General features: G+C 40.4%; 2 protein-coding genes across 2 annotated transcripts; both read right to left on the minus strand.

Annotated features, from left to right (window-relative positions):
- Window positions 1-9,202: 9,202 nt before the first annotated feature.
- LOC125353636 (putative vomeronasal receptor-like protein 4) lies at window positions 9,203-10,126 on the minus strand. The gene has a single exon (XM_048349308.1). The coding sequence runs from the start codon at window positions 10,112-10,114 to the stop codon at window positions 9,203-9,205; it is 912 nt and encodes a 303-aa protein (XP_048205265.1). The 5' UTR covers window positions 10,115-10,126.
- Window positions 10,127-14,647: 4,521 nt separating this feature from the next.
- Window positions 14,648-15,550, minus strand: LOC125353637 (putative vomeronasal receptor-like protein 4). The gene has a single exon (XM_048349309.1). The coding sequence runs from the start codon at window positions 15,548-15,550 to the stop codon at window positions 14,648-14,650; it is 903 nt and encodes a 300-aa protein (XP_048205266.1).
- Between the last annotated feature and the right edge of the window lie 7,055 nt (window positions 15,551-22,605).

The following is a 22,605-nucleotide window of genomic DNA, read 5'->3' on the forward strand; positions in this document are numbered from 1 at the left end:
GAAGTACTATATACCATTTTGTAGGGCATAGACAGTGGAGCACCATGCGCTTTCTAGAATAATGTCCTTTGATTTCTCCTGCCACAAAATGGCCTTGAGTTTCTTTTGGAGCTAATTCCATCTGTTCTCGGCTTTGAAAAGCCATCAGGATGAGGAAAATGCCAGGAAATGTGCATCAGCTGATGTATATAGGGCTCATTGAGAAATCACATACTATACTCATTCCTCCATAAACTCTGTGTACACACATATATATTCATGTATGTATATCATATATATGTATATATTCAGTATATATGGAATTGCTTTATGCTAATATTCTGATGTATCTGAATGTTAATCAAGGATTATAATAGGTTTACTTTAAAAATAAGAAAGAAAGGAGGAGAGAGTCTGGGACTAGGTCATCTAACATTATTTTCCAACTTCCAGGAAATTGGACAGTATTCTTACCATCTTCTTTCATCATACCTATCATGTGGCTTTTAGCTTTCGGGCTTTGCTGGGGAAAATACTGGAAGCAAAAATTGAAAGCATAGGTCCCGGGCATCCCAGAGGACCATGTGGAGGGAATCACAGGCAGGAGAAAAAGGTTCATAAAGAGGTTTATTAGTGGGGCCATAGTTCCCACGGGAGAGGGAGCTACATGGCATCTGCACCTTATCCAGGTGGCAGCTTCTCTCTTGGGGGTAAAGGGGAAGTAGGTAGGTAGTGAGTAGGACTGGCTCATTAAGTATGGGTGGATCTGGGGGTAGTGGGAGGCGCTAAGGAACTGAGGCAAGGGAAATGCTAACACTCCCCCATTTGTTGTTTATCAATAACAGAAGAGGGGGGACCAGGCCAGGAGTATGGGAAAAGGTTGCTTCTTCTGGACCTACTTCCTGCTGTATAGGGCGAAGTAGTCAGGGGTCCCTGATTCGTCATTTGGCCTGGTACCGTCCAGTTTGGTTGGTAAAAGTCCTCATCATTTCCACGAGAATGGTTATCAGGGTCAATGGCTGTCATGGTCTCCTCTGGCTACCTCCTGCAGCTTGGGCACATCAAGGAGTCACTGGGTCTGGGGTCTTCAGGGTCCAGATCTGCACTGGGCAGAGCAGTATAGTAAGAGGATGGCCTTGAACTGCAAGTTCCCAGGTGGCGTCCTGACTGAGGGATGTTATCCTGTTAAAAGAGACTTGAAAAGGGTCAGGCAAAAGGCTGACAAGTTCACAGGACCAGTTAACATGAACAACATGGGAGGGAGAACATACCCTGGGCACAAGCCAGAAAAGTTCCATTTGGAACATAAACCCAATTGTGGCCCATTACAAGGAAGGAGGAATAACTGGACTGGGGGCAGGAAGGAAGTGTTTAGGGATAGTGGACTGGTTGGGAGTAACCAGTCAGAGGCTATGTGTATACACAAATAGCAAGTAACAAATGCAAGAATGCAAGTTTCTGTCCAGATGGAAAATGAACAGCTATGGACATTAGGTGGGTAAACAATGATTCCTCTTGGTCTCCCAGCTCTGATAAATCTTGAAAAGGAAAGTTTAAATTGACTCCATTTAAGATGAGACTTATCTCCTCTTACTCCTCTCCATGGTTCCTCGTTGTCAGGATTGATCTTGTTGTGCCAAGTTGCAAGACCACCCCCAAGAAGACCACCAAGATTCAGACACTCCGAAATGCAAAAGCAAGGCAAGGGTTTATTGAACGAGCTGCCAACTCGGGCCTCGTCCTACCCACCGACACAGCGGAGGTTAGGAGGAAGCCCCGAGCTGTGATTACACAGGGCTTATAAAGGCAAAGAACAAGGTTACAACAATCAGCTGTGCAAGCAAGATTAGCACACAGGTACAAATCTGATTGGCTCAGGGTTCGATTCTAAAATGGGGTTCACATGGTGGGGCCTGACTTCAAAGTCTGGCACCTCATTTCCCCCTTTTTCTTTTTGGTACCTTGGGAGCCAATCATGGCTCCATTCTGTCCATTTCAATGGCTTGCATGTCTAGGGGATGATATAGAGGTAAGGCATGGGCCAGTAGGACCCAATGTAGTAACCAAAGGGCCTGTCACCATTTCTTACAAGAATATTCTCTGTACCTCTGTTCTGCATGTCTCTAGTTTATCCTGCCTCATCTTCCCAAAAACAACTCTGGTCCCTTGATTTTAAAGGGGGGCTGATGGGTGAAGATCATCCATCTTCTGTAATTTCTTCAGGCTGACTCAGGGGCGTTGACCTTACCTAGCCAGGAACCTATAACCTTAGTCTACTTTTCCAAGGGACTGCAGGATTGCTGCAAACTGAAAATTAACTTTCAGCTATACAGACTTACCATTAGCTCTATAGTGTTTAGTATCCAAATGTAAGCAACAAAATAATACATAAACTTCTCAACTGTGCTCTAAGGGTCGGGTGGCTATACCCGTATTCCTGAGCAAGCTCAAAACTACCTAAAATAAGGGGGTCACCTCACTTTGGAGTGAGCTGCCAAAATGACATCAACACTAGCCAGGGTAGTAAGGAAAGAAGGCAAAAAGAAAATTATAACAATATTCAGTCTAACTTTCTTTTCTTGAGGCGAAGGCGAAGCGGCTGAGTTGGGTGCTTGGAGACCTCCCATGTTCCATCACGGTAGTTGTCATCCAGGGCAAAGGGGTCAGCTGGCCTGGCGTGGGAGCAATGGACCCAAGTGGCGATGCCGTCTAGGGTCCCTTCCACCGTGGTTAATCTGTTGATTGAGGGCATTGGCAAGCTGACAGGCCTTTAACAGATCTCAATAAGGACAACACAATCTCAGGTCTACAAGCTTTCCTTCCTAAACAGATGTATCAACTTAAAATCTTACTGCCAGTCAGGGCTTTGAGTAACTGTGGGGGGTGAGATTTTAATCTATCCTCTCATTTGACAAACTTACCCTTACTAACCACTATCACAGATGACTGGCAAATTCCTGCCCAGTAGACAGACATGTGCATTGGAAAGGCATGCTTATGAACTATTCTTCTAGGACTTCCCGGCTTTGATTAACTTTTGAAAGGCCAAATAGGAGTGACTCTAGGATCTGACACCATCTCTGCCATCCAAGCAGTGGCTTACTGCCTCTGGATGCTCCATCACTTTTGTCCCAGGAGTGACTTTCGACTTGGACTCAGGGCCTGAGTGCTGTCCCTCAGCTCTCCAGCTCAAGACTAGCACCCTACCACTTTTGAGCTCCACACCACTCCGTTCCCAGCACTCTGCTGGCTGATTAGAGACAAGTCTCTCACAGGGACCTTTCTTTGCCCGGGCTGGCTTCCAACCGCAGATTCAGATCAATGAGTCTTATAAGGGGCCACTTTACTCCAATTATAAGCAACAAGGTGGTCCACACAGAAGTAGTTTTTAAGCATGCTCTCTTACCTGGAACTTATTAAGGGTCAGTATTAGATCTTGACAAACTTGTAGGAATCACCTGTGCTTCTCTGTGGGCCTGCTGGAAACTGTTACAAAAAACCTACAAAGAAGCTGGAATGGCAATTACATCTTTCCAATGAGCTATGCAGGTTTGACACAAAAGAGACTGTTAGACTTACAAACAACACAGAAATGAGAGCGCAGCATGGTGAGGTCACTCCCTGCCACCTGTGGGTGGCTTGGGCTGGCCCTACATCCACCCCGTCGGCGGCTGCGGGTCAGGACTTGGACTTGGGGCTGATGCATCCGTGTCCTGGGCTGTCGGCGCCGGCGAGTTGACTGGGCAGGACCCTCCGGAGCGGAGGGCACAGCTGAAACATTTTCCTCAGAGTCCTCCTCTTGTAGAGTTAACTGGGATGGGGAGTATGGAGCGGGAAACATTTCCTCCTCCGTGCTTCCTCCCTATGTCAAAGCTCCCTCAATTTCCTCAAAGGTGGACCATTCTGACTTGCACAGGGTGATCCACTTTTCCTTTTTAAGGGCCACACCTTGGTTCTGAGCTATCTCCTTAACCTCCCTCCAGTGAGCTAGGATCAAGTCTAGGGGGCTAGATGGAGGTCCTCAAGATAGAACGTTACCCATAGCTCTGATCAGAAGTTCAGTCCAAAAGGCTACAAAAAACAAAACAATAAAAAAGGAGGAAAACACACAGGCCTGAGAAAAGTTACGAGTTGGAGATCTCCCAAGCTGGCCCACAACCTCCTACAAGGGTGCAGAAGGAATGGACCCGAGTTGGCCCACAACCTCCTGCCAGATAAGCAGAAGGAGCAGACCCAAGTACAAGGTGGGCGGGTTGAGTCTCGTTTAGGAGGTCCTCCTGGTCAGTTCCGGCCAAAAACCAAACTGACTCGCGCCCTACAAGCAAAAGCAAAACAGACAAATTACAGGACAAGACAAATGAACAGTGCTGTTTTCTTACCTTCGGAGTCTGGGATCTCGGGGTCTCTGGGGCTATCCCGGACGAGCCCCCAAATGTTGTGCCAAGTTGCAAGACCACCCCCAAGAAGACCACCAAGATTCAGACACTCCGAAATGCAAAAGCAAGGCAAGGGTTTATTGAACGAGCTGCCAACTCGGGCCTCGTCCTACCCACCGACACAGCGGAGGTTAGGAGGAAGCCCCGAGCTGTGATTACACAGGGCTTATAAAGGCAAAGAACAAGGTTACAACAATCAGCTGTGCAAGCAAGATTAGCACACAGGTACAAATCTGATTGGCTCAGGGTTCGATTCTAAAATGGGGTTCACGTGGTGGGGCCTGACTTCAAAGTCTGGCACCTCAATCTCATCCTGAAGGTCTAGGTGCTCATTGCTTGGATATCTTGTCCCAGTTGGCATTCATAGGGTTTGAACTCAAGGCCTGGGTACTGTCCCTGAGCACTTCTCCTCAAGGCTAGTGCTCTACCACTTGAGCCACGGTGCCGCTTACAGCATTTGGATGGTTACTATGATATGAGTCTCTTGAGCCAAGCTTCCAGTCTGGCTCTGCTGGTTAGTTGGAAGATGGAGTTTTAGAGGGATTTTTTTTTTCCTGCCCCGGCTGGCTTCAAACTGCAATCCAAAGGAGTCTTAGCTATAAAAGCCCTTTTTATTTCCAATTAAAGCAACAGGAGAACAATAGGAGTAGAGCTTACCTGTAACTTGTTGAGAATTGACCAACAAATACTTGCCAGAGTTCTGCTGCAACACTTAGAGAACAGCAGACTGAATGAAATCCATGTGCGATCAAATCAAATCATCTCACTTAACCTTACAGGCAGGTAGAAGAGAATACAAATGAATAACAATCAAGAGGGCAAAGGGTCATGTGTGATGGAGGCAGGCAGGAGAGATGGGTTGGATCTGGGCAAGGCACACCTCCTGCTGGGTTGCTTGCAAAATTCTACACAGACCGGTTAAAGACATTTGAAATCTCCCAGTATTCAGTCACAAAATCCACACAGACCAAAGGCCAACCAAGTCTGCTCTCTGCAGCAGCCACGACAGTTTCTGAAACATAGAGGGGGAAGACACCAATGCTACCCCAAGGCAACCCTGTGGCCACCAAACACAACTGGGATGTTTTAACCTTGGAGTAAGTCTCTGTTGCCACTCTGTCTTGATAGGCCTGCTATAAGCCCAACTCTAACCTTGGGAGGGGGTGGGGCAGAGCCAGGGCAGGAGCACTCTGGGCCTGTCAAAATCTTCACAGGAACACCACCACTGACTCCTAGATTCCCTGAGCAGTTTCCCAGGAAAGAGAACGAGAATAAGGAATCACTAGTAGTGAAACCAGGCAGTTTGGGAGTAGATTGTGGGGGAAACTTCCTGTAGCCATGGTCTGCCACAGTCCACACAGCTAGCACACATGTCAACCTGCATCCTATAAAGCAAAATATTAATCCTGGGTCAGGAAAATCTAGATTAGCAGCCACATTTGCACACTCGTTCCAAAAATGACTCTGGTCCCTTGATCTTAAAGAGTTTATGACAGCACAGGAGAGAAAAATGGAGAAGCAAAATTTTAGTCTATACCAGAGAATTGTCAGGCTCAGATGTACACTTGACTTTTAGCATAGATGGACATAAAGAATAACACTGTTTTTTTTCATCATTGTATACCATGTGCTGCATATTTGAACCTTTTGGAGTTTTTCTCAGACACATTTCCTTGTACCCAAACATAATCAGTTTGGGTGTAAAACCTGTTTTTTTTCTTTTGGCTTGGAGTCTGGTGATAAGAGTCAGGATTGCCTCCAGGCTGTTCACTGTGACTCCACCCACAGGCTGCAAAGAACAGTTTAACACAAGACTTAAAGTAAGTTAAAATAGTAGTCAAAAAAGCAAGTAATTTTGAAACCGTGATGCCAGTTTTTACATGTTTTACCAACAGAAAGACATACAGACAGTTGTGCACAAGCTTTAACGTGCACTTAGAATTTTTTTTTAATTGGCCAAGTAAGTTTTCTGGAATTCCAGTGGCAAAATAATATTATTTTGCCCATAGTTTAGAACCACGTGGTCAGTTAGAAAACAAAAACTTTTCCAGCAAACAAAAGTTTTCACAGATTATCTGGCAAGGAAATAGAGAAGCCACATTTTGAGAAACCAGTTCAGCTCCAATGGGGAGCTGAAGTGGGATGCTATGACCAGAGAAGGTCCAGGAGATGGGAGTCAGGACACAAACAGAACACAGACATGTGGCTAGGCATAATGGCTACAGAGCTGGTCAGAGCCTTAGCAGGATCACAGCAAGACACATTCACCTTCCAGCATTTGAACTGCAAGGCACATTTGAATTGCAAGGCCACAGTTACAGAGCTCAGGGTGGGGCACAGGGTTATAGGGAGCTTGAGTCTCCAAGTCTCTGCCCTGCCTCTAGGAATTCGAGGAATTTGGCACGCCTATTACCTGGGGGATGGGTGGGCTTCCACCTCCAAAAGGTTTTGGAACCTTGATGGAACCAAGATGGCACTTGCTAAAACCAATTCCATTGTCCACCACGTGGTCAATGCTAGAGAAAACAGGATTTAGTCAACAACAAGCAGAACTTAACTGAATCTCCAAGCTTAGCAAACATCAATAACAAGAACAGAAAACCTTTCTTTGTGTCTTTCTTTTTTTTTTTTTTTTTTTTATTTGGCCAGTCCTGGGATTGTCCCTGGCTTCTTCCCGCTCAAGGCTAGCACTCTGCCACTTGAGCCACAGCGCCACTTCTGGCCATTTTCTGTATATGTGGTGCTGGGGAATTGAACCCAGGGCCTCATGTATACGAGGCAAGCTCTCTTCCCACTAGGCCATATCCCCAGCCCTGAGGCAAGCACTCTTGCCACTAGGGCATATCCCCAGCCCCTTCTTTGTGTCTTTCAAAGCAGATGTTAAACAAACATTGGTACCTTTGGAAGCTAGCACCAGCCCATCCTATCACAGACAGGTAGGCAGAGTTTAGAGAGGCAGAAAGAGAGAAAGAGAGAGAGAGAGAGAGAGAGAGAGAGAGAGAGAGAGAATTCCAACTGCCTGAGCGCTCATAGAAGTTATGTAAGTCCTGTAAATTATTCTAAATTTGTAAGATTGTGCTCAAACTTGAGCAGCTTTTAGATTGTGCCGCTCCCATGGTAAGTGATTAGCTGAGCTGAGGAGTTAAATACCAAGTGTCCCTGGTATTACTCTGGTCAGCTGAAATGTAGGAGACAATCAGCAACAGGGTCATCACCCCAGTAGCTGTGTCCCAGACCGAGCACAGAGTGTGGCCCTGAAGCCACGGTCCTGTGGCCCTATGCTACAGTCATTTGGAGTGAGGCTCAGAACATGGCACCAAGATTTTTAGTGTGGCCCTGAAGCCACAGCCCTGTGGCCCTGCGGTACATCGGAAAATTGGATCCGAGCCCTCGTCTAGATGATCACTTACCCTGGGTGTGAGAGCAAATTTGTAGATTGTCGTGGTGGATAGAAGTAGAGCACTCGGTCAGAGGTAACCTCAGTGGTCCTCTGGGTGGGCTTAGGACAGCAGAATAGGTCCCGGGGGCTTCTTGGACCCCCCCACCCCCCGCCCAGAAGTGGGGGAGTAAATCCACTGGGAAGCCTATCCCAGGTCTTGGCACCAATGACAGCATAGGTCCCAGCCATCCCAGAGGATCATGCAGAGATAATCACAGGCAGGACAAGAAGGTTCATAAGGAGGTTTATTAGTGGGGCCATTGTTCTGATGGGAGAGGGAGCTACATGGCGTCTGCACCTTATCCAGGTGGCAGCTTCTCTCTGGGGGTAAAGGGGAAGTAGGTAGGTGGTGAGTAGGAGTGGCTCATTAGGTATAGGTGGATCTGGGGGCTAGTGGGAGGAGCTGAGGACCTGAGGCTAAGGAAATGCTAACAAAGATGTTTTAGGATATGGCATCAAAAAAACAAAACAAAACAAAATTACACTTTGTATGTCATTCCATTTGAAAACAGATTGAGGCCTCTACTGTTTCATAAATTCCATAAAATTCTACTCCATAGTGAAATATTGATGAATAATCATCTGCAATGAAAAGAAAATAAGCATCTTTTTTGAAGTTTTTAGAAATAATAAGCATATTATTGTATACTAGTGATATTTGTAGGCTCATTTCTTCAAAATGAAAATCGTAGACAAGATGGATAGATGTGCCAATAAGTTTTTCTGCAATATACAACAAATCCTTTAGGACTTCAAGTGTTTGAGTAAACAGTTTTATATTTACGTCCACCTTGAAGATAAGCATAATTTTGCAAGTTTACAGTGTATTATTCAAGCCACAAACTAAGCACCTGTTTGTGTATAGCACTATTTTAGGTATAATAAGAGGAATTGTAACTTCAATTATATGGTTTGGCTTTCTAGAATTGCATTATCTGATATTACACAAATTGAAAGACTTCAAACTCATCATTGCTTCCAAATAATTTATCACAAACTTTCATTTACCTTGTAAGAAAGATGAATTGAAACCAAGAGTCAATATGATACACTATCAATTTATTGTCTTCATGCCTACTATTAGAACAGGATCATAAAAGGTCATGCTCAAATTAGTAGAATTCAAACTGGTTTTTAAAGACACAGTGAAAGTATTTAAAAGTGAAAATAAAGCCCTGAAAAGAAAGCAAGACTCTCCATTTGAAGACCCCAAAGAAAAGTCCCTAAAACCAGTTCTTGAAAGTGGCAGAGTTAAGCAACTATCATTAGACTTTGTTTTGTACAAAACATAATGGAACTAAGAGCTCTAATTTAAAGCTTACTAAAACCATGAACTAAACAGATTTTCTCAATGTCTTTCTCTCCAGTGAGCTAGCCAACATGCAGCTAGGTGTCCAGCTCTGTGAATCAGTACAAAGGGGCTAAGGATCGCATAACCAAGGGTTAGAAATTCTTGAATAATTATCAATATGGAATTACTCTGTAAAGAGATAGCTAAATATAAAGAAATCAAACAATCTGTCCAATAAAAGCAAAGAAAACAAAGCATCAGAAGGAGAACACTGTGAGCAGCTTTCATCTCAGCAGGAGTTTTGTAGAGAAACTTGGAGTTTCGAAAATATAGAACATGCTGGTGGTGCTTGCGGAGAAGAAATATCATGTAGCCACTGGACACAGCCATGACACTCTGAGACAGGGCATCTCTCACGGCCATGAAAGTGAGAAAAATACTGTTTATTTTCTGACTACCTGGTAGAACATAACAATAGTACTCACTTCCACCAAATTGAGATCCCAGTAAGCTGGTATTTCTGATGGAGTTTAGCAAGCTCATGCTAATGAAGGAATTGAGAATCCAAAAGAAGAGCAACAAAGGAAGGATACACCATGTAGACCTTGGCTTGATCCTCCTCCACAAAGAAGCTCTGGGGCTGATGGTGCTGGCCTGGACCACTGTGAGGAGACTACTGGTGAAGATGGAAAGACCCCGTGACACCCTCTCCAGGTAAGTGACACTCATGCAGTTTAGATCATCTAGGAAGTTTCTCGATCCCAAAGTTGCTACTGTCCTTTGCAATCCTTTGGAAAGAAGCATTATGATATTTGTAAAAACCACATGGATCAGAATAAATTGTACAGATTTCTTCTCAGTGCTTTCCTCAATATTGCACATATAATGCACAAAAACAGAGACATTCCCTAAAATCCCAAGTCCTGTTAGAAGGAGGAAAACCAGTCCCTTGAGCAGCTTCAAACCCATTTTTTTGGTTCACAGGAAAAAAATTGTGGATCCAGCAAACTCCTGTGTGAAGACAGCATCAGTAACAATCATATGTATCTGTAAATAAATATTTCACATTACAGCCCTATTTGGTACACATGAGACAGTTATGATAAATGTAACAGTATAAATTCTATGTTAAGAACTCTATTTATCCTTCTGTGGCATGCTTTATGAGCTACTATACATGTTCCCAAATGTCATTTTAATTCCTAGGATGCAAAAATCTAATTTTCCTCCCAGACTTTTTAGCCTCCATACTATTAAAAAAAAAAAAAAAACAGTCCTCTTGTATATCCCACCTATGTTCTGTCTCAGCATGATTGAATCAAATCCAAAACTGTCCTAGCTATACATTTTCCCTGAGTGAGAAAGAGAGAGAGAGAGAGTGCTAGGCCCAGAGTTTAAGAACCAATAAAATGCCTGTGAGGAAATTTTACATAGCACCAGCAAGTAATCAAACTATTGTCACTATTTTCAGGCATGCTCACCATTGTAGCTGGTATCTGCCACAGTGAAGGTGTTGATGGTTCTTGCCTGGTGAGTGTTTTCTAGTCTTATTTGTACTTTCTGGATTTTCAATGCTCTTGGCTCAGACAAAGTACCATGAAGACATTGATAACTCACAGGAGTCACACTGTCAGAAAGAAAGAAACCCTCTGCAGAAACTAAGTCCCTGAAGTACAACTTTCATTCTCCTTCCAAAATTACTTCATTTGTTTGGCTCAGATGTTATCTTAGCATTAATTAGAGTTAACTATATTCACAAAAGTATGGGAGGTGAGAAGCGGATTTTCCCATTTCTCCAGTCCTGTCTTCACCTTCCTGAAGTTCCAAACTGAGAATCCACCTGGGATTCGCTTCTTGAGTATAAAAATAAATTATTCTTTCTTTCTCAAGCCCTTCTTTAAACAGATGGTAGAACAAATCATGATTAACATCAAGGGCTGTTTTTTCCTCATCAAGTTCCAAACACAGACCCGGACAGGACAAGAGGCACATTGCTCTAGTTATTAGTATAGGTACAGTATATTTATTAAGCTTCAAGTAGGACTCAAAATGCACATGGACCCACCCCACTCACAAAATTAATATCAAGAATATATTTCAAATTTAAATATAATTAAGAATATCATTTCTATTATTCTGTTATTCACTCTACTGCCACAGAGGAATTTTTTAGGCCCTCATGCAGAGGAATGTAAAACAATTGTGAACACAGGGCTGAGACTGGAGATGAGAATAGCATCATTTTCACAAGTATCAGTAATTCCAGGCTTGCCTGTGGAACAGGACTGTCCACTGCTCCACTTTTGATTCTATATGACTCTATTGTCATTACCTAAGAGTATGATAATTATAGTAAACAGATAATTAAACTTTGTTAAATTTTATTCTATTTGTAAATGCTGTTATTCTGATGTGCCTATTAAATTAATTGTAAGCAAGTCTGAGATACCAAACTTATCAGCTCACTCTGAATTTGCCCAGTCTTTTCATATAATCAAGAAAATTGCTTCAGATGGGTGGATATGTTAATAACTTCAAAACTATGAAAAAACAGCAAAATGAATATCTCACTGTCTATGAATATTTTGTGTTTATATTTTACATGCCCTTTGAAAAACAACAACACTACAGCCATGCATACTGGCCAATAGATCTAAGCTTCTTGGGAAGTTGAGCCAGGAGAGTCACCAATTTGAGGCCAGCCTAGGCAAGGTAAGCAGCAACATCTTGTCTCAAAAAGTTGAGAAAAACTAAAAGGTTGGAGAAATAGTCCAAGTTGTGAGAGCACTTGTCTTACACCTGCCTCACATATATCAGTGGGATATATCCATATCTATATCTATATTTTCCACTGGAAATGCTATAATCAGTGAAGCAGAACTCTTCTCAAGGTCTTTCTCTCTGTGTGAGCATGACAGTGCTTAGCTAGGTGACCATGTCTGTGAATCACCAAACATGGGCTGAGAATTGCATACCCAAAGGTCAGAAAGTCTGGAATATTTAAAGTCCTGTAATCATTTTCTAAAGATAGAGTTAAATATCAAGAAATGAAACAATCTGTTCAACAAAAGAAATGAAAGCAAGGCAGGGGAATAAGACTACATTTAGTGGCTTTCATCTCAAGAGGAATTTTGTAGTGAAGCTTGCAGTTATGAAGGTAGAGAACACGCTGGTGGTGCTTGTGGAGAAGATGTAACATGTATCCACTAGCCACACCCATGATACCCTGAAACCTAGCATCCCTCAAGACCATGAGAATGAGAAATTCCAACTTTCTGGGAGAAAATAACAATAGTTGTCACTTTTAATTTGTGCTATGTTCATACTGCTGATACATTATGTATATATGTATATATATGTGTGTGTAGTATACATTATACATATATATTATAGGAGATTTATAGAATATCCAAAAGACTTGCAACCAGAGAAGGATGTGCTACTCTGACTTCAGCTTAAACCACCTCCATATGGAGTTTCTGGGGCTGGTGTTGGCCTAGACCACAGAGAGGAGATTGCTGGTGCAGATTGAGAGTCCTTGGCCACCCTTGCCAGATAAAGAAGCTGGAAGTGAAGCTGTGGCTAACATGGGTATAGTGCTAGCTAGCCCTGAGCAACCAAGCTCAAAGACAGTGCCCAGGCTCTGAGTTCAAGCTACAGGACTTGTCTGCACACACATGTGCAAGCACACATGCACACACAAAAAACCCTTCTAGATCTATTTTAATTTTTACTAGTATATCTTAATTTTACAAAGTAAAAGGCTTTGTTATAGTATTAACTTACAGGCATATAATGTACTTTGGTCATACTCACCTCTCTATTACTCTTTCTTATCTCTACACCCACAGCTACCTTTTCCCATTTTTCCATTCGTTCTCCACAGTAGTTCCTTTTACTTTCATGAGCTTTGGGCTCCATTTTGTTTGCTTTCATAGCTCCAATAAATGAGAGAAGCATGCAACTTGTCTTTGATGAATTCATTTATTTCAATAAATATGATTATATCCAGTTCCACCCAGTTTCCCTCTTTCTTATAGGCAAATAAAATTCCATTGTGTACACATATCACACTTTCTATATTCAGACACCTGTTAATGGACACTTAGGCTGATCCCATAGTTTCGTTACTGTGAGCAGTGGCATGATAAGCATGGGTAAGAAAATACCTCCACAGTATACTGGCTTAATTTGAGTGTATTCACATAACTGATAAGGCTAAATCATACAGATTTCTAATTTTAAATTTTTTTGAGAAATTTCATATTGATTTATAGAGTGGGGGAACTTTTTTTTTCTATACTGAGGATCAAACTTTGCACTGCTCAAGAGAGGATGTAGTACTTTGAATCAGGGCGAGTACCCAGGATCCCTCGACCATTGCAACTCAAGAAAAAACTCCAATATACTTGGTAGACCATGTCATGACTGTGATCAGAAATGGAAGATTGGTGCTCCAGAGTCACAACTAGTAAAGTCATGACATTAATATAGCAGTAGTTACAAATGTAAACCTAATCTGTAGCATCTTTTTGAAACCCAAGATTGCTTCTTTTGAAGTAAGACATCTCTGTGTTTTATGCTTATACTTCATGGGTTTTTTAGTGTGCTTGCAATTTGCTCGTGGTATTTATTCATATCAGTTTTTCTAGAACTTCTGGAACCACCAGCGCCTTGCAAGTGCCAGGTGAATCCATTGTTGTGTAAAGAGTTAGTTTTTCTCACAGATCAGCACAGTTTGTCTTAAAGTGGAACTCAGATAAAGATATTGCCTGAACATCTTTGTAAGTTTACTCTTATGTTCATTGTTCTTAGGGAACTTTAGTATATACTTAGCATGTATCCATAGTCAAAATTTGTTTGAAGGATAAGCAATGAAGCCTGTTTGAAGGTTCACAAGATGGGAACTAGTTTGAGGTTCCTGTTTGGTGGAAAACTTAAGCTTGGGGTATTATAAAACATGACAACAGCCAGGAGCTGGTGGCTCATGCCTGTAATCCTAGCTACTCAGGAGGCTGAGGTGTAAGGATCACAGTTTGAAACCACCCCAGGCACGAAAGTCCATGAGACTCTTATCTCCAGTAAACTACTCAGAAAAAGCCAGAACTGGCACTGTGGCTGGAGAAGCAAAAGACGCTCAGGGATAGCACCCAGGCCCTGAGTTCAAGCCCCAGGAAATGCAACAACAACGAGAATAAAGAAAAACTTATGGCAACCGCCTGAATTTCCTGTATTTTCCCCTAGGAAAGCAACAAACTAAGAGCTAAATAATAAGGATGGTGAAAACTGGAGGCTGGTAAGAATCTTTCTTGCTAAATTCTTGGAACAAATGAATCTGTTTTAGATTGCTTTGGATGACATTTCTTATGACTGAAAATAAACCTATTCAAATAAGGCTGAATGAATGTTCATGTTCTGATATATTAGAACATCAGGTCGAAACCAATTCCTCATGTTTACTCTTTTAATTACAGAGGAATGGGTATGTAATTTCTGCATTTCTCATTGATAACACCAGTTCTTGGCCACACGAACATCTCTGAAGATCAGAACAAAGGGGCTAAGACTAGCATAAGCAAGAACAAGAAATACTTTAATATTTATTATTGTGGAGTCAAAGGTCATAATGGAACCTGTGTAGAAGGAAAAAATGAAATCTGCCCAATAAAAGACAAGGAAACAGGCCATGAGAACAAGGGTACTTAGAGTAGCTCTGATTTCTGGGCTGGAATTGTTTGCAAACTTGGAGCTATGAAGGTAGAGGACTTGCTTATGATGTTTATACAGATGGAAAGCCATGTGCCCACTGCTCCAGCCCATGAGACTTTGAGAAAATAAATCCCTCACAGCCATGAGGGAGAGGAAAAGCCACCTAACTATTTGCATAGATGGTAACATATAGCAATAGCCAACGTACATTACAAGTCCAGATCCAGTTGTACTATTGACGGCTGTAATATAGCGGAGCAAGTTGGAGCTTATCAGAGAATTAAAGACCCAAAAGAGGAGGAGATAGGGAAGAACTTGCCATGCAGTCTGTGGTTTGAGCTTTCTCCACAGGTTGCTTCTGGGACTGATGGTGATGGCCTGGACCATGCTGAGGAGACAGGTGGTGCAGATGGAAAGGCCTCGAGCCACTCTTTCCAGATAAACCACAGTTTTACAACCAACATCACCTAGAAAATTTCTAAAATAAAAAACGGTGGCTATTCTTCTTACACCTGTGCTACAAATAATGATTCCATTAGAAAGAGTCAAGTGGATGAGGATAAGGTCTACGGGTTTTCTCTCAGGACCTGTGACAAAAGCATACACATGTCTCACAAATACAAGGATGTTCCCCACAATGCCAGGTCCAGTAAGAGAAAGGAAGATTATCCTCTGAATGATGTTACTCCAAATCATCTCTGGACTTCATACTCGGCACTAGGGAATACATTTTGAAAAATACAAATGAGTGGGAGGACATATTTCAGGTATCTGGATTTTCTCTGTGTTTTGTGAAAAGGACAGCCTCTGCAATATATGAATGTAAACACTTCTTTCCTAACAGCATATAATATCATAGTTTTGTTTTTTTTCTTCATATTCTCTTTTTTCCTCTCATATGGAAGTAATGATAAATATCATTTGGGCATAAATTTCATGTAAGTGCCACTACCCGCCTTTCCCACATATCTTTCTTTATAATCTTCGTATAAAAAATTTATATACTGAATGATTGACTATGTAGACAAGAGCTAAACAACAGCAGCAGCATTCACTGAATTCTTAATCCACTTTCCTGAAAATCTGCTTAGCCCCACCTTCCTTCTAAAGTGAATGCCTAATAAATTATCTGACTCTTATGAGGTTATTGGGGCTCCACCTAGGCTAGTCTTACCATGCTATGCATATTTATTCCACAAAGAATTACTAAGCTCACAAAGGACTGTAATATCTTGAGGAAATTATGTGTATTCAAATGAAGTCCCTTCCCTGGAGGCATCATGACCCCATTCCCTCAGCCCTATGGGTAGACCTAGTGAAACATAGTTTAGGAGAGTGGTACAGTTCAGCCTCCTTAAAAGTAAGACTGGGACTGGTTAAATGTGAATTCCCAAACCTCTACATGGGGAGGATCACATTGAAAGCTGAAATTTCTCCTTCCATGCATTGCTTTAATTTGTCATTGCTCCTGCGAGCACTCTTCTAATAAAATACCAGAAAAACATTCAGACACTGAGGTTCTTGTCCTATGGACTTCAACCCAAGATACAACTTAACTGATTCTATGTTTAAAACATTGTCAAATCAAATGGTTTTTTCAATCAGGAAGTACCTACGTTGCAGGTCAAATTTCTCTAATCACTTGCACTGTGATTTATATAACAACTTTATAAATCAATGTTTCTTCTCTTTTTATATTACAATCAAAATGATATTTCAGAACACATCATTTACAATTTCACTTGCCTAACTTATAACAATATTTTTCTTCCACAGTTGGAAAATTCCTTCTTGTCATAGTTATTTCTAGGGGCTGTGAATATGGCCTAGTGGCAAGAGTGCTTGCCTCGAATACATGAAGCCCTGGGTTCGATACGCCAGCACCACATATATAGAAAATGGCCAAAAGTGGTGCTGTGGCTCAAGTGGCAGAGTGCTAACCTTTAGCAAAAAGAAGACAGGGACAGTGCTCAAGCCCTGAGTCCAAGGCCCAGGACTGGCAAAAAACAAACAAATAAACATAGTTATTTCTAAATTAATTAAAACTCTCCCCAAACCAAATATTACATTGATGCTCAATGTCCAAAAGAAAATCTTTAGGCCAACCATCACACTTCATAGATAACTGCCACACATTCATTCACAAATTAGGCTAAAATTTAGTCTCATTCACTTTTCCTAAGCTTACCAAACCGTTTTGTCTATATGTAAGCTTCCATCCTAGCATCTAAGTTATCTAACATTGGACATGCTATTCAATACTAAACATTATTTATGAACATATTTCATAGTAAAGTTTAGATTGTAAAGCTTCACATTAAATACAGAGTTGAGCTGATAAGCCAGTCTGGGGAGATATTGGAGTTGCTCTACATGTTTTCATGAATGTTCATCTGAGTGACCTATAGAAAATGATCTTCTTTAGAGGAAATACTCAGTAGGGATTTTAGTGTTCCCTCATAGGTAAAGAGGTGAGTTCTTACACTCCACATATCCAGATAATCCATGAACAACATAGGTTATCCTTAAAGGTACTTAGAAACCATGGTTACATTTCAATAACCATGTCTCTATATTGAGTTAGTACTGAACTTTTTTCAGATATACATTCCTTTGTTAAGATATCAATATATTTTGAAATAAGGATGTTGTTTTTCTTTTCCTGAATAGTGTTACGCATGGCCTGGGAAAGCTACCCACTTACTCCTCCTCTGAAGGCTGCTGGGAAGAGATGCTTGTCTTGTACAATTTAACAAGATTACAACCGTTTTTTTCCAAGAATGTAAGGATGAACCAAACACAGACTTTGTGAACCTAGGAGAGCCATCATTAAGTTTAGGGTTTAATTGAAGATTTCCCATTAGCCACTCTCGATTTCATCCCAGCTCATAAACAAATGACTTTAGAAACATAGGAGATGGCTTCTCAGATCCAATATTCTCATCTATACACCAGGCATGGTGCTAGCCCTACCCAGATGTACTGTGCTGATGCAATGAACTGAGGTGTATTGTGCTTGTACAGGTGAGCAGCAGGTATCAGAGGATAATTTTCTTAGGATAATTGGTAGTGTTATCATGGATCCTCATGCCTAATTCCCCCAAATTAGAGATTATGTTATATATTGGATCCAGGAAAGGGAAAATACAGACTAAATATTTTAATGAAGAGAGTAAGAGTGTAACTTCCTTAAGATGATAAAGACAAAAAATGTAATAAAACAAAAATGTAAAAGTTTTACCTGATTGAGGAGAAAAAAGCACAAATGTTATAGGGAGATTACATGGGGTAAGTGCTTCTTCATACCCATGCCCAATGTCTCCTATACACTCAGGCTTATTTGAAAAGAATATCTTCAAGAACAGTGCATCAAACACATTTGTGTACAAGGACTCCATCAGAGACTAAATAAAAGTTTCACCTCTTTGAACTAGCAAAAATGGTGTGGCAAACAAGGGGTCACAAATCCTTAAGCACTCAAGCTTAGGAAAAGTAAATAAAGCATCAGAAGGGTCAGCATTCAGCGCCAGTTGAGGTTTTCAAAGAAATACAAACCTCTTAAGGCAGAGAGCATGGAGTTCTAAGATAGTGCACGTGGAGAAGAAATGCCATGGCCTTAGCCATGAAAACCTGAAACATGGCATCACGTGGAGTCATAAGAGTGAGAAAAATCCATTTCATTTTCTGGCTTCCTGGTAGAAAATAGCCAAAGTTGTCACTTTTACTAATTTTAGGTGCCTTTGTGCTACTTTTTTGTTGGAATAGATAACGATCACAGTTATCAATGAACTGAGAATGCAAAAGAAGACCCACATGGCAAGAATGTGCTGTGTAAACTCCAGCTTGATTCTCCCCACTGTGAAGCTCTGGGATTCATGGTGATAGTCTGGACCACCATTTGGAGAATGCTGATACCAACTGAAAGGCCCTGGGCCACTCTGTCCAGGTAAACCATGCTCTGATAGCCTATAGCATCCAGTAAGTTTATCAAACCAAAAGCTACTATATCTTTAGCATTCCTTTTGGATGCAGCATTATCATATTTGTAAAAGCCAGGTGGGTGAAACTAAATTACATAGTTTTCCTCTCAATACTTCCCACCAAACTGAGCATATTAAATATAAAAATGGGTTTTCACAATACCAAGTCCAGTAATAAAGAAGATTTTTGCCTTGGCAATGTCCAAAGCCACTTTTGTCTTCACAGGTAGAAAAAAATTAGATTCAGCAAACACTGTTTTGAAGAAAGCATCAGTAGTGATGATATGTTTCAGCAAAAAACACTTCATGTTATAGATATTTCCTGGTGTGTAAGGGAAAATACTATATATGTAATCTAGTTTATGTATTATCAAGTTTTTGTCTAGTATCTCTAATTTCTTTTTCTGTACTCTTTGTAGGTCTTTGGTTGTGGTCTCAAAAGCCATCCTGAGAACTAGTATTCAATAGTCTAAATTCTCTACCCAGATTTTCCTTTGAGCTCTACAGAAACTAAGGACTTAATTTGCTTAAATCTGCATATTTCATATCTGTGTTCAATCTCAGCATGGTTAAGGTAAACGCCCATTACTTCTGGACAGGATATTTTTCACCTTTTTCTTATTTTATTCTGTCATGTTTGCAACATCTACTTCCCAATTCCTAGGGTTCACGCTTAACCTGTCTGCTTTCCAAACATCCCTCACAGACACACATGTAGAACTCTGGTACTTCAACTTCTTTAGTATTTAATTTCAGCCACAGTTCAACTTCAATACCTGTCTCTCAGAGTTGCTGCATTTTTTTCCTTCAATTTTCCTTTCTTTCCTTTTTGTGAGTATGCTGTCCATGTTTTGTTTTTGCTTCCACATTTTATAGCTCTTTTTTTCCCCAATCTTAATATTTCCTGAGATAAACTTGAACCCCAAACTGATTCTGTGATTTAGTTACTTACAAATATTCTGTAGTCTTTTGTAAGCCTGAATAGCAGGCTGAATGTCACTGCCTTTCCACTTGGGATTCAGTAGTTAAAACTGAGTTAGCCAAAGACAAGCACAAAGTATCCATCTGAAAAAAAAAAAATTAGATAATTGATTGGCTGCAGCTAGGAAGGCTACCCTACAGAAACATTTGAAATGCTACCTAGGAGGTTTTTAGAAAAAGTTAGATTTTGCATGGAGTTTTCTCAGCGACCAGTAACAGACTGATGAATTCCTTTGAGCCATGTTTTTGTTTATCTAACAAGAAGGGGGTACATTTTAATGTTTTCATAAAACTTGGGAAACTGTAATAATAGCATCTAATAGCATAAATGATCTGAAGATAGCTTGCGCATATAGTGGGTCATAATGGTATTTTATAGGTGCTGAATAATCTTGTGAGAAACACTTTACAAAAAACAGCCAGTTAAAATTTCAGTGAAAGTGATCTGATAGAAAATGGGGCTTCTTTGATCTTTATCACCTCAAGCTGATTTTCAGACTTGAAGATTGCATAAAATCTGAGAATTCCAAATTCATACCTGACCTACATAAATCAAAGTATAGAGACTTTAAATGAATAAAAGAACCCAGGAAGTACAGTCCAATCATAGTGTTTGCATTTATTCTATATACTTGGGATGCAATTCTAGGAGCATTCCACATCTACTCCTGCTCACATATAAATAGATTTATTATATTTCTCTCTTCCAAAGAAGGCGCTTGGAAATATAAACTGTAAGGACATAGACTTATAACTGGGTTTTGTATTAGGTGACTTTAAGATTAGGAGGTACTCTTTATTAGCCTCAGCTTCATCCCCTAAATTTGAGTAACTAAAGAATTCCTGAGAGGCATTACACTGGTACTTTGAATTGAAACTCATTTGTACAAGCACTTAGAGATCATTTTAAAAAATTAAAAAAGAATTCCTAGATGCATTAACGAAAGTAGAACACAGTCTCAAATATTTACCACGCAGTGAATTATGCCAGAGCTTCAATAAGAACAAACACATTGCTTAATATAGATGGACTAGTATGTGGTTAACGTACTTCAATATCAGAAGTTCTTAAAAAAGATGGCAGTTGCTAGACATAGTGCTATATGACTACACTGCCAGCACACAGGAGGCTGAGACAGGAAGTTTGAGAGTTGGGAGCCAGGCTGAGTATATAGTGAGTCCCTATATCAACCAAAGAAATATATGAATGTCCTTTAATGGTCTGGAACTCATGATGGACTTAATGCAAGCATTTTTCTAATATATTTCTAAACATTACAAATATTTTCCATTGATCTCTTCACTGTTTTACAATTTGAAAATCTTTAACAAAATAACAGAAATGTGCAAAGTATTAGATAAACAAATTTTGTAGATTCTAACAAAGCTGACAGTCATAATACTAGCAGGTAAAATTGGATGCTAAGAAAAACAGTTTTCCTAATAACTTAGAAAGCCCATCACATTCAGGAAAACCCAAAGTGAGAATCATATGGAAACCCCACTGGAGAGCTTTCTTCAAGATCCTATATCTCAGGTCAGAGATATGGAAGCATTTCTAGAGGAATGTCTACTGGAAGAGTCCCTTCTACTTTCTTGCTTACAGTGGATACCTTAGATATTAGGAAAGCAAAGTAATATCTAAGACTCATCAGCCTTCTTCTTGGTTGTCTGGGTTAGTCAAAGACAGATTAGGGTTTATACTCCCTGGGCATCTCAGAAAAAAATATTACATCTACTTACCTGAGCTGTTGTGTAGACAAGCTCTGGGTTAATCCTTTTGTTAAGACGAGGCTTTTCATGTTTTATTTGTACTGCAAATTTTATAGAACTCTTGACACCCAAAATATACCATTAAGACTTCAATTTTCATAGCTATCACTCAGCCAGGAAGAAGAAAACTCCAAAGAATCTCAGTCCCTAAAGTCAACTTATCTTCCCCCCTTCCCAATTACCATGTTTGTTTGTCTCAGAAAATAGCTCAGGTTAATTAGGGATTAATTATTTTAATGGGAGGATGTTATATTAGAAAGAACAACATACCAAGTTTCTTAACTTCACCTGCCCAAAGTTCTAAACTGTAAGCCAAGAGACATAGCATATTTTTTATCACAAGTTCTTCTTTAAACACAAAAAAATAATAAAAATTGCCAGATATTCATGAATTGAAATAATTTGTAGTACTAACATGTCCACACTCTTCAAGGAGTTATACAGATTAAACACTAACACACCCATACTATTCAAGGAATTATACAACACCTCTCAAACTTCTAACGATGCTTTCCACATGAGCAATTACCACATGGATATGGAAGCACAAAAGACCAAACCAATTTTGAGAATTAAACTCTTGAGTTATCACAACATTTGACTTCAAAATGTAGTACAAATCTACAATAATCAAAATATTATACAACTGCTATATAGACTAATAGATCAGAATAAGCCCAGAATTAGCCTCAAACATACACAGTCAATTAATTCTATAGGACACCAAGCATACACAGTGAGGAAAAGATAAGTCTCTTCAGTAAATGATGTTTCAAAATCGACTGTTCATGCAAACTGAAATTAGATCTTTATTACAAAGCACACACTGAAATTGCTATAAATACTGAAGCATAAGACCTGGAACTCTAAAACTCCTAGAAAATAATGGGAACGCTCATTGAAATTGTCCTGGGCAATAATAATTTTGAAAACAACAGTATTCACTGAATCAATAAAACAATAGACATACAGGCTTATATGTAAATAAAAAGCTTCTGTAAAACAAAGAAGCCAATC

This window comes from Perognathus longimembris, chromosome 6 (genome assembly GCF_023159225.1).
Source record: "Perognathus longimembris pacificus isolate PPM17 chromosome 6, ASM2315922v1, whole genome shotgun sequence".
Taxonomy (NCBI): domain Eukaryota; kingdom Metazoa; phylum Chordata; class Mammalia; order Rodentia; family Heteromyidae; genus Perognathus; species Perognathus longimembris.

What these genes read in the sequence shown, in the direction of transcription:
- LOC125353636 (XM_048349308.1), bottom strand. Translation starts at nt 10,114, where the DNA reads ATGGGTTTGAAGCTGCTCAAGGGACTGGTTTTCCTCCTTCTAACAGGA.
- LOC125353637 (XM_048349309.1), bottom strand. Translation starts at nt 15,550, where the DNA reads ATGATTTGGAGTAACATCATTCAGAGGATAATCTTCCTTTCTCTTACT.